The sequence below is a fragment of the Centruroides sculpturatus genome, unplaced genomic scaffold (genome assembly GCF_000671375.1).
Source record: "Centruroides sculpturatus isolate CEXI.00-Female unplaced genomic scaffold, Cexi_2.0 scaffold1794, whole genome shotgun sequence".
Classification (NCBI taxonomy): domain Eukaryota; kingdom Metazoa; phylum Arthropoda; class Arachnida; order Scorpiones; family Buthidae; genus Centruroides; species Centruroides sculpturatus.
In genome coordinates, this window is record NW_019386035.1 from 3,354 (window position 1) to 16,762 (window position 13,409).

At 32.9% G+C, this 13,409-nt stretch overlaps 1 protein-coding gene across 2 annotated transcripts; it reads right to left on the reverse strand.

Moving 5' to 3' along the window:
* Window positions 1-3,530: 3,530 nt before the first annotated feature.
* Window positions 3,531-4,792, reverse strand: LOC111613234 (C-reactive protein 1.4-like). Of its 2 annotated transcripts, none has more exons than XM_023354582.1 (2): window positions 4,635-4,792; window positions 3,531-4,256 (listed from the first exon to the last, which is right to left on the reverse strand). In XM_023354582.1, the coding sequence occupies exons 1-2, from the start codon at window positions 4,744-4,746 to the stop codon at window positions 3,724-3,726; spliced, it is 645 nt and encodes a 214-aa protein (XP_023210350.1). In that variant the 5' UTR covers window positions 4,747-4,792; the 3' UTR covers window positions 3,531-3,723. The 2 variants fall into 2 exon arrangements, with proteins under 2 accessions (XP_023210350.1, XP_023210351.1); XM_023354583.1 differs by having other exon boundaries at window positions 3,531-3,882; window positions 4,261-4,792.
* Between the last annotated feature and the right edge of the window lie 8,617 nt (window positions 4,793-13,409).

Consider the following 13,409-nt stretch of genomic DNA (forward strand, 5'->3'; position numbering starts at 1 on the left):
TTAAAAAATTATATTACATTTCCTTTGATCTTTTAGATAAATAAGCAAAAAATTACGCTTATTCGAACTTGAAATGTATGTTCAACATTAATATGAGTTACCAAAATAATTAATTTACTGTGTTTTTGTTATTTCTTACTCATGTTTTTAGGTATTCGGTATTCGACCGAATAAACCGAATACCGAATAGTAACCGATTATTCGTTGCATCACTAATTAATATATGATAGAAGATGGCACCATCGAATGTTGCCAGTAAAGTTAACAACACTTTGCTGATTTCTTTGGCTTTTGTTTATGTAATACAAACCTGCCTCTGATGTTAATTATTTTGTAATCAGATTGTAATAATTTTTTTGTTATTTTCTATTTGCTAAACATATTTCTGTAATAATTATATTACTCTTATTATTACGTTAAATTAAATATAAGTTCTATGGAGTTATATGTTTATTAGATTATTTAATCTTTAGGTATAGAAAAGTAAGCTTCAATAGTAATACACTCCTCTGTATCCATGAAAAAAAAAGGAAAAAGCTGTTCGTTGTTTGCTGTTGCAAGGCATAGCTCTGTATTGTGATATTTCGATAAGAATTTTTTGGTCTATTGATTTAAAGCAGGGCTTCTTAAACTTTTTTTTATTCACGACCCTATTTATGATTGTGATTTTTTTTCGCAACCCGAAAAAAATATAAAATAAAGAATGATATACAGTATACATATTTGCATATATTCAAATATATACAAAAACACATATAAAAAAACATATATACAAATTTGCGAAAACAATAATAGTGTACTACCACAGTTCACTCTTGTGTTACAATGGAACAGAGACAACTGAATACACTGAAAAGCGACAACACTACACTAATTCACACTACGGTGTTGCTGAATCGTTGTCTCGCTGCACCAGAAATGACACAAAGCGCAACAAAGCGTGCCATTTTCAAACTCTCACAAATTATTTTCAATATTTTGCATTAAAATCTCGCGACCCATAGTTTAAGAAGTCCTGATTTAAAGGAAAAATTGTACAAATGTTTTTACCTTTTATACAGGTTTTATAACATAGTGATAGGAATTCTTCTGTGTATTTAATCATTTTTTCCCGACAATAATATATATTTAATTTTTTTTGTAAATTTATTTTAGCACCATGTTTTTGTAAACCTGCTGATAAGGGACTATAAGATCCGATGTACGAAGAGTGTAAAGTGTGTACAAGTATAATACAAGGTGATCAATAAAGATTGTTTGTTTTCACTGAATAAGGTGTTCCTCGATTCCTAAAGAAAAAACACCGGTGCAGTCTAACATTGTACTCCTGCTCAGACTTTCATAAGAGTGAGTTAGAAAACAAAGTATTTGTCAACAATTTTTTCAATTTCTGGAATTTGACAAAAATTTAGAGGTGAAAAAAAATACTTTATTTAAAATTAATGGATTAATAAACAAAAGATAGTTAAAGACTTATTTGAAAAATCTCTATGTTCCAATAAAATGGCATAGCTAATCTGCTAGTTATAAATAGCTTGTATATATTTAAAGCTTGTATGTTTAAATTATATTTTATAATGCTCTATAAAAATGAAATATAATTTATTCATTTTATAGTAATTTTTATTCACCATTTAAAACTATAAGATTTTTATTTTTGTGTGGATGTACCACGGGTAGTTATAGTATCGAAGCCGAACAGCTGCTTCATGCTCTTTTATTCTTACGTCCAATAAACGAAATGTTTCACTTATATAAATATTTGGATATTGACAGTTACACTTTATTAAACTTTATTTTATAAACTATTCCTGCCTTTTTAAGATTATTTATTTTATTCTTATGTTGTTTATTAATGCTTTTATAAATGTTATCTGATGTTTTATTGGTTAAAGATGGGGTCAAACTAATATTACGCTTTACAAGAAAATTATTGCAATTGTCGAAAATGTTTTTAATATACGGAAAGGTTTTATATTTTTTTGTCCTGTTTATATTTCGTATTATATTTGTGTAATATTGTTTGTGCCATGTATTTAGTTTCACTTTAGAACAGTCATTAAAAATAAACTTTGTTTTTAGCTTTTTTAATTTAATTTCTCGCTTTTTATTGTCAGATATTCTTGTATATATGTTATTTAAGTCCATAATATAAGTATTCTTTTTCATGATTTCCGGAATGTATGAATGGTAGTTAATCGTTTTATTATCATTAAGGATTTTTTATATGTTATAAAAGCGAATTTATCTAAGTTATTTATTATAGTTATATCTAAGTAATTAATTTGTCCATTTTCCCCTTCTTCTATATCAAAGAAGAAGAGAAAATGGACAATATTGTAATTTTTTTCGTTCAACACTGAAGGGTTAGGAGCTTAAACGAACCGAAATGCATTTGTAGTCCAATTTACAAAATAAAGCTGTTTCTAAACAGAAAGCTGTGAGATCGTCTAACAAACTTGTTTTTTGGATTAAACAGACGTTATATATAGAAATCCCTTATGTTCATTCTGACGCGGGATTAATTGATTCCCCCTAAGTGTCGGCCAACTTACAAAGGACCTCTGGCTTTAAACTGGAACGTTGTCTGCAAATGGATGTTTGACAGTAGATTGACTGAAAATTTCATGAAAATCCAATCGTTGGGATCACTTCGAATAGAATAAATATTAAAATTTGAATCGGGGAAGTCGAAAATAACATTAATCGATCTCGGGAACCGTGTAAATCTTGCACTTAGAGTAAATTCGAGTTAAGAAAATTCAAGTTTCGTATTAGAAAATTAAACTAAATTCATAATTTTTTAAAGATTGAAACAAAAAGGATTATTGTTTTAGTTTTCATCTTTACCTAGTAGGTCAAAGAACAAACAAATAGATCAATAGCAGATCAAACTATGGATTGCGACATATTTTGCCGTATAAAGCACCAACCTACTGCTCTGGGAGACTGGGGATCATTGTGATTCTAAGGAATTTCGAGCCTGGCCGTACCCATGATGGATATGATAAAAGATCTTCTTAGAGTCTCTCAGAGACAGACGAATAGTCGAAGCGATGGGGTCAGCCTAATTCTCTAAGGGACCCGAAATATAATCCGTGCTAGCAAACCCAGGAATTTTCATGGGCAATCTGTACTGCATATGTCGCGTTTCGTCTTTCACTATCAGACTTCAGTTTCCAATAATATCGACTTATGCCTTAAGCTCCTCAACTTTAGGGGCACTTTGTCAATCGCGTTGAATTATAAACCTTAAAGTAAAACATAAATTTTTTATTTCATGCAAATTCATTTTATTTACTGAAAAAGATTTTATCTATTCTACAATATTTATGATAAACACATATTCCTAAATGTAAAGCAATTTAAAACTTTTTTATTTATTTAAATTTAATAAATGCATATATACATTTATATGCAAATTATATAAAGGCATAAAACTATATCTTAAAAACGTTAATATTAGATAAAACAGCTTAATAATGATATAAGCAAGATTAATATGTATTATAATAAATGAGTACTTAACATTAACAGACAGAAAGCTCTATTCATACCAACTTTGTATCTTGTATACATAAAATACAAGTCGACTTTTGATGATAGCGTATAAACGAAAACTGCATGCATATCATTTTTGCAGTTTGTTTAAAAATTCAAAAACTAAAATTAATCTCAACATCGAAATTATTTCTTTTAGTAAAGATGATGATGAGTACACGTTTAATTATAACAAAGATGAGTAGCCGACAAAACAACATTATCTTTAACAGTCATTGGAGTCTTCATCCAAGCGAAGAGATTTCCTTCTCTCATACTTCCTTCGCAGCTTCCAGTATCTCGAATTTGCTCCAGGCTCAGTTGTTCATCCCAAATATGAACCTCGGCTATATCTCCGTGCCAAGATTGATGCTTCTGATACTCAGAATCTGGAGCGTCTTGATCTTGACCGATGACCAGTGTGCCACCCGATGGTACCTCTTTGCTTTCAAAAGCAGAGTAGGTTCTCAAATACTCACATTCTTGTCCGTTTTGATAAAGATGAATAGTTTTCGTTGGAGCGAACCAAGTTGCGCACAAATGACGCCATTGTCCCGGTTTCCAAGGTAAAGCACACTTGAATTGTGCGTAAGGAACACCGATGTGGAATTTCACTTCATAGTTTGAACCATTTCGCTCGAGATAAATTAATATTTCGTTGTCATGTCTAGAAGTGGCGTATGATATAATTGACAATTCTACATTATCCAATATATNAACCTCGGCTATATCTCCGTGCCAAGATTGATGCTTCTGATACTCAGAATCTGGAGCGTCTTGATCTTGACCGATGACCAGTGTGCCACCCGATGGCATCTCTTTGTTTTTAAAAGAATAGTAGGTTCTCAAATACTCACATTCTTGTCCGTTTTGATAAAGATGAATAGTTTTCGTTGGAGCGAACCAAGTTCCGCACAAATGACGCCATTGTTCCTGTTTCCAAGGTAAAACACATTTGAACTCTGCGAAACCACCACGGATGTGGAAGAGCACTATGTAGTCTTGATCCCTTCGCTGGAGATAAATGAATATAGCGTTGTCAGCATCAGAAGTGGCGTATGATATAATTGACAATTCTTCATTATCCAATATATAAGGTTTCAACCAAGAACACGCGGTGAATTCCCAAATCGAAGGAAAAAAATTTTCCGCTTTAATTCGAGGAAAATACGAAGAATTTGAAGGGCTAAAATAGGCTTTTACCATAAATCCCGTTGTAAAACTTATCTTGCATATTGCAATAAATAAAAAAATCGTTNATATGACATATTATCTTAAATTCTTATTATATTTCTAGTAATTACACTGTTAGAAATATAATGAGAATTTGGAAAATTTAAGTGAAGTCAAGAAGTCAATTAAAGAAAATTATATTACGGATATTCGAGGAATGGGCAAACATAAAATCGAACTCCTGATGTCAGGATTTCTTGTGGTGTGGAAGTCCATATGGGATTCTTTCCTCATCATCATCGCCTACCCGAGCTAACCCATGACAGATGTGTCAAAACACCCTGGTTTTTGTTCTGCGGGCTGTAATAATGTAAAAATTATCAAAACTGTAATGAGATGGTGATTAATAGGTGCACATTTTTTAGGTAAGATTTTAAATAATTTTGCAATTATATAAAATGAAAGTTTGTAAATTGTTACTTATTTTTATGAAAGAATTTTAATCATTTAGCTCGTTTAGTTATTTTCCTTGAAGTAATTGGTTTTAGTTTATCAGAAATGTTATCGGTATCGTGTTTAAAACAGAAATGGCAATTAATTTTAAGTAAAGTGTAGATAAACGGTTAAAGTTCCTTTCCCGTCTCAATATACTGAAATTTTCTTAAACAATTCGTCAGTTATTACACAGAAATGTCCTCTTTTGGTCGACTGCGAATCTGCAAACAACAAAGTCGTGTATGAAACAAGACACGAGAATAACATCAAACAATTATTTTCTAACTCTAATTAAATATTTCGAAATTTAAAAAAGTAATAATTATGCAAATTCCACTTTCGACATTTTAATGGTAAAATTTCTTCATTCAAAATCTGAAAGAGAAAGGAACCCAAATTAACTTTTCTAAGGAATATGCATTTATACGTTTTAATTAACGTGACATCAATTACGACATTCAAAATGATTTTACTATTTACGGGGAATGCTCTTTATATTTTCTTTTGATGATTTTTGACTGGAAATTTGCTTCGAATTGACATTATCCTAATTAAAAGTCATTATAAATAATTACTTCGGATTGTCGTAGACATCCGCTGATAAGTTCAACAAACTGACAATATAGAAATTTATGAAATGAACTTTTTCAATTCTAATTACATAAATATACTTCAACTTCCTCCCGGCCTTCGACTCGAACGACATTTGGAGCCGCAGTTGCAACGGAACATTTTCGAAATTCGAATGAATCGCGTGGCACCCTGTTCAATTTATTATTATCGTTTTCGAAAACGAAATGTTTGACAGTAAAACTTCCAATGATATTTTACTCGAATACGGGTTACGACGAATAATCTACAGTCGACCCTCCTGTGACCTTTCGGGTCGGCACCTCTTTGGTACCCTGTCAGGATTGACACCACCGTGTTTCTCGAAACACGGAAACCGAGACGGCGATTACGTCACGCCGTCGAGCGAGCGGTCCCGTACGTGGTCAGACGGATTCGTAATGTCGATTCGAGAGACAACATTGGAAGTGACTCAGATACACTTAACAATTAACAAGGGTTTATTTAAAAATCTATTGGATAAAGGGTTGTCGCGGAGAGAGAGAGAGTTCACATACGATTCACGGGATGATAAATACCTTTGGTAATAGATCCCGGTCTTGTTGAATCGGAGAATAAGATCTTCCTGTGGGTTTTTCAGGATGTATCCAGTCTGATGGGTATTTTTGGTTATCCAGGCGATCGTGCACTAACACACACACACAGAAAAGTTTATCCTATGGCGATTAATTCGGTGACGATTAGATGGATGATAATTGAAGGGAGGACGACTTCTTTCCTCCCCGAGGACTAAGGCAGCGACTAACTCTTTTCGGCCGTCTCTGATGATATTCACGGACGAATTCGGCCGTGCAGAGGTTAAAAATTCGCTTTTTTTTTTCTTATTTTGTGTTAAGGTCGAGGAATTTTGCAAATAGAAAGCATAATTAACTCATTCGCTGTGAGAATACATTTGTATTTATTAATTTTAAACCTACCTATTAGTTTTTTTAAAATTTTTGCTCGTTATAGCATGTAACGTCAATATGGTCATATTGACATAAAATGGTCAATAATCAATATATAGCTTATTTGTGGCAGGACTATAAAAATTCTTTACTTGTCGGAACCTGTAATATCAGGAATAATTGTGCTTACGCTGTCTTGAGTTTTAACCATGCCCAGTAGCTTCAATAAATGCCTGACGCCAGATTGTGCAAATTGGGCAAGGATACAAACGAGTACAAAGTCTGCAAGTATGAAGTTTTTCTTCATAAACCTGATTATTAAAGCCAAATGAATTGCCGAATTATCGAGCTCTAAGCTTNCAAACTTTCTGTAACCATTGGCCAATGTAGCAAATTAACTTTTTTCTTCTGCAACCAAACCAGATGATGGACGAAATTCTGCGGAAAAATTCCATAAAAACCTCAAAACATTTGATGGTTTCCTGCAAATAACATAAATGTTTCGTAAATGAAATATGAAAATCAAATCATATAAAATGTTGGTTCGAAAATAATACTACGATAGTAATGCAGGCATAATTACAATAAATAATGGGAAATAATTAAAAATGGTATATTTAAATCTTTTTAATGAGTTGAAAATTTCCTATTTCAAAGACACGAGGAGTCTTCTTTAAATGTTATCAAAAATGAATAAATGTGAAAACTAAACTTAAATGCCAAACATTTACAAAAAGATTTTAATCAAATTAAACGGATTTTGTGAACGACAAGCAGAAATGATTAAATGTTCGCTTGTAATGCAAAATTCTCCAATAATTAAAAATCTTAATTTGTCTTTTCCTAACTTTGACCATTCCCAAAGTAATATTTAACGGGTATAATCATTTATTATTTTCAATTTTGAATATATACTTTATAACTCGAATAATTTCGTGCTATTATTTAAAGTGTATAGAATCATTGTAGACACAGCGAAAAATACGAAAATCTTAAATACTAAAAGTAAAAATTTAGCAAAAAACGACAATAAATATATAAGTGTAAAGTAAGGAATATTAAAAATATTTTCTTACTCCATCATCATCATCTGCCAACGATTCATCTTTGGGTGTAGATCCACCAGCATTTTCTCTGTTATCCGATTGAATTAACTCTTTATTTTCTTCCATCGTTTCTTTCTTCTCAATAGTTTCTACAAAGAAATCATTTAACAATTTATCTTTTCGTAATTTTATATCATAATGCGTAAATGTATTTAAACACATTTATTATAAGACATTTAACCCGCCTAATAAGTTTATATAGAAATACATATGTATGAAGCATTAACTGTATACAGAAAGTCAGAAAGTAGTACCATTGTGTAAACAGTGAAATAATATAATTTCAACTCAGATCTTTCCCATTGTTAACAAAAATCTGCGTACATTCCACGAATTGTCTGTTTTATGTAAATTTAAATTCAAGCGCAGACTACGACTTGTATTAAATACGTCGGATGTTGATTATAATAATCCCACAGAGTTTATATACAAGAATTTATATTTAAGGTTCGTGTTACATATGACGAGAATTCGAATACAGTCGACCCCCTATAACGTGGGTTCCTATAACGGAAATTCCTATAACGCAGCGAAAAAGTTGTAGCAGAATTCGTATAAAGGAACTCCTAAAACGTCGTCGCCGACTCCGGTCGCGACAAGATTGGTCGAATCTGGACCAATAGTGGATGAGCTGCCGAACTACTTTCCGCCGCTCTGCGCCACGCTACTGAGATTTTAGGCTGGTAAATTGAGTTAACTATCGTCTGTACAGTATTATATATAAATTATATATAAATTAGTTACTGTATATATAATTACATATTAACTTAATTTATTGTAACTTTATTATAATTATATATATGCATTCCGCCGTCTAGCGCTACGCTACGGAGAGTTTAGTTTAGTAAGTTAAGTTTATTATTGTCTGTACAGTATGTAAATTAGGTATCGTAAGTCTAATACAGTACTGCAATTTTATACATTTCTTGTGGAAGAAACATTTTTTATTCAACGGCCATAAAAATTATTTATATTAATGATGTCTCCAAAGGTAAAGTTATTTTTCTGCGAAAAATTCGTTATCAGAAATCGCGGCCGCCGTTTCGTGCGCTGTTCCGCGACGAAAACAAGCTTGAGCAACGGCGTAGTCGAACGGTGCACACTCGGTAAGTAATCCTACAATTTTTTGTTTATAGCATAGTTTATACGGATTATTCCCAAAAAGTTGTACGTGTTTTGGAAATATTGAGTGGAATTAGTCTAGAATCGATTAATTTTATAGAAGAAAACCTTGCAAACAGCCTTAGTCCGTAAATTTCACACCTATCGGGCTGCGATTGGCTCATGTATTTAATGATTCCTACAACGTAAAATTCGATTAGCGTGGAACGTATCTAAGCGTTATAGGGGAGTCTACTGTATACTGTATCTCCTTATTTACTAGAAATTCTATTGTTAAGCATGACGAAATATTTTTTATGAAAATCTAGAGATCAAAAATTATGAAGAGTAGAGATTTGAAGAAATTGAAAACTACTTGCTAATTTTTATTTTTTCAAATAAAGCAGTCTCCACCGTTTCTTGTAACATACAGAGCAACGAAAGAGAATTTCACCAGGAGAAGATAAAAATAGTAGGAGTTTTAGAGATTTCACTTCCATACACATAAACAGATGATGNTAATCCATTTATTTAATTAATTAAATTTTGAATTTTCGAATTGAGTGAACGTGTCATCTGTCTTCAATCCCCCAAGAGAGTAGTAATTAATTAAGGTTATTCTATAACGTTTCCTTAAATACGAACATTTATAATGCAAATGAAATTATTTCCCGTTCAAATTTTGCCAATAATAAAAAAGCATTTCGTTAATGAAATTTAATTAATACAAAATGTAATGCGTATTTCTTATTTGAACATCATAAACCCTCAGAATAAAATACATTTTGCAACATTAAAAGACAAAGTGTCGTTATTTCACATTAGGGCTTAGTCGCTCAGAAATATTGTGAGTTATTAAAGGTATTTGGGTTTTAGATCCTCCTAAGACGGTGGACAGCCGAAAAGGTCAAGATGGGCTCGAATCCGAGAAAAATTCCTATTGATTTTTACTGATTATCTGACTGAAATGTATTGTGCTCTATTTGTTTGTTACAACGCATTACTTGGGCGATGCCTTCCGAGAGGTCTTTTTAAGGAAAACTAGTCCCTATTTAGACGTTACAGACGTGGAGAAAACTCCACGTGGCCAGCCCGTCCTTGCGAAGCGCGAACCCACGAACCGAACTCACAGTGTTCAGCGAACGAAAACCGCTTGGGCACTGGTGGGCACGTGTTGTGTTACGTCTGTCACCATTAGAACTTCCTATTGTGAGCATGGACGAATGTATTGATACAATGGGGCTGCAAAAAAAGGTTCTTCTAATACCTACAGGATTAAGCTGAATTTTAACTATAAAAACTCTTACACATTGTATGTAAAAAATAGTGCTTAAAAATTTATATCTTATGAGAAGAAAATTCTATAATTTTTTTCCAACAATTAATAAAAAGATGGAAGTAGAATTTCTCATTTCCCGGTCTTTTGTTTGTCCCGGGATTCCGGTTTAAAAGTGAACGATTTCCCGGGATCCCGTGAAATCCCCAATAAAATTAATTATTTTTAAGGTATACAAAATATCTTGAAATCAAATGATATAATTATTTTTCATTTTTTAAAGTAATTTAATACGTTCTGCATATTCGAAAATCATATTAATAATACTGTGTAAAAAATATATCAAAAATTACCTTCGAATTACGTAGAAATTTCCACAAATAGAAAAATCTATTAAAATTTGCTGGAAACTGCATACAACAACAACAACAACAACAACAAATGTTTTGAATTGAGTTGAAAATTAAAGAAAAAAAAGAGGAACTTAGATCAGACTTTTAACTTAAAGGGTAATTTTCGTTTTTTCTAAATAAAACATAATACAAAATATTATTGTAAATATTTATATAAAATTTTAAAAAGCAAAGATGATCAATACTCCAATCACTCGATCTGATTCTTATTTAACCAATGAAAAGTCCTGCTACCAAGAATTCCCTTTCTGATTCATGTGGGCGGAATCGTCTTTAATGCATTTAAGAGAAGACAGATGTTATGTATTTTTTCACCCGTAGCCTGGAAGATTTCTAGTTCGTTTTCGAGATTGTAGTACTTCTTTTGCTGTCTAGTATTCCTCATTTGTCTATCACGGCTGCTTTAATAGAAACATCTCGCTTAAAACCCGATAATTCGACAGTTCGTTTGTCTTTAATAATAATTAGGTTTATGAAGAAAAACTTCATACTCGCAGACTTCATACTCGTTTGTATCCTGGCCCAATTTGCACTACCTGGCGTTACGCAGTTATCGAAGCTACCGGGCGTGGTTGAAAATTAAGACAGCGTAAGCGCAATTCTTCCAGATATTACGGGTTCCGACAAGTAAAGAATTTTCAGAGTCCTGCCACAAATAAATTACGTATTGGTTATTGACCATTTGTGACATGCCATAACGAGCAAAAATTAAAAAAAAAAACTAATAAGTAGGTTTAAAATTAATAAATATAAATATATTCTGACAGTTTATGAGTTAATTATACTTTCTATATGCAAAATTTTCTCAACCTTAACACAAAATAAGAAAAAAGTAAATTTTTAAGAAATTTGCGGGATTTCCAGGGTTAAAAAAACAACCGGGATCCCGGAATCCCTTTGAGAAATCCTAGATGGAAGGATATGATAGTATCTTTCACCAGGATCACTTACTTTCAAAGGTGACACATCTTCCGAGTGTGTTACCAGGAATTTACAATCGAAATTAGTGTTGTAACGAATAGTATATTTGGCCTCAGGCCGAATACCGAATATTCGGCCAGGAGCGTGGCCGAATAGCCGAATATTCGACCAAACTATTCGGCTTGATTAACGCACGTACGAAAATTGGCGCGCAAACCGCATTATGGCAAGGTTCCTGCTCTCTATTGGCCCGCTGTCACTACGCTTCTCCAATCGCGTTAATTCTTGGCAGTTGTAGCCGACAGACAAGAGTGTCATGAAAGTATGTGATAAATGATGATATCAAATGACCTACACTTGTAAATAACGGAAAAGGAACAGAGAAGGACCGCGAAGTGAAAATGTGAAAATAATATGAAATTGAGTTGATAACATAATCGAACAAGTCGAGGCAGCTTATTGGCACGAAATTCGCGGCCGTCAATGCCAAACAATTGTCGTCATAGACTTCGGAAAGCTAAATGCTTGTAAAGTCACTTAGCGTGCACGGGCGAAAGCCTGGGCCGTTCGGGCTATCAAGCTGTCTCGAATCTGTGAAATCATAACTGTGACTTATATCAACGTCCTATCTGTCTCTTTTCTCCGTTATCACCAGGCTGAGTCACGTAATTGTAAAATGGAAACTCTACGACGGAAAAGTGACGAATCGAAAGTATCGTGAGCGCGTATTATGATGTATGCACAGGCATACATGGATTAGAGCGATAGAGGTAAGAGAAGGGAAGAGCAAAGACGAGCGCTTAAAAAGAAGGATAGGCACGATCAGACCCTCAGATGTGCGACGATTCTCGAACGAATAGGTGTGTACGTGTGCTGATGTTTGTAATTATAAATTGTAAATACATGTGACTAATATTATTTTCTCTTTTATTTTGTGCATGTTACAAGTTATAAATAAATATAAACAAACAACATTAACTCGATAACATTAAATCTAAATACCAAAATGATTAATTTACTGTTTTTGTTATTTATTACTCCTGTTTTTAGGTATTCGGTATTCGGCCGAATAGTGATTAAATATTCGGTATTCGGCCGAATAGTGATTAAATATTCGGTATTCGGCCGAATAGTAAAAAATAGGCCGAATAGGCCGAATACCGAATATTAACCGAATATTCGTTACATCACTAATCGAAATTCATTTATCGGTCACATTAACATTAACATTTCCAAAATCTATAACATTACCAAAAAAAGGCAATAGTAAAAACGAGAAGGACCCTCCAATAAAACGGGGGACCGATGACGATCGTCGTCATCGAAAGTTCGCCCTCTCTAAACTCTTTCTGCCTCGGGACTAGAATTCGCGAAAATAGTTACAATACCCTTAGTTTTAATATACAGAAATGATTGCCAATAGTTATAATGTAAAATATCCCTTATAAATCCTGAATAATATGTATGATTATTCACTGTAAATACTATTTTATGATAAATAAACGGGTAATTATATTTATATTGATCCTTGGCTGAATGAACTTCTTTAAATCTCTTCAACCGCCTTCATCCCGGATCCGACCGTCTACAAAGGTACGGTCGGATCCGTAACAGTAACAAAGGTACGGTCGGATCCGTAACCAAACAAAAATGGCGATAGTAAACGTTTACGCTGGCGCGTAAACGTTTACTATCGCCATTTCTGTTTACATCCGTTCATATAACATGCTGTTTTGAAACGCAATTTCTTCCGTAATATCAAGTTAAAATGAAAATACAACTTTACAGTATTACCTTCTTCCCTGAAATGCGTTATAGGAAGGTAAAATTTATTAATAAAACAATCTTCCTTAAAAACTATGTCGCA

Excerpts from the sequence above, each read along its gene's own strand:
- LOC111613234 (XM_023354582.1), bottom strand. The coding sequence starts at position 4,746 with ATGGTAAAAGCCTATTTTAGCCCTTCAAATTCTTCGTATTTTCCTCGA.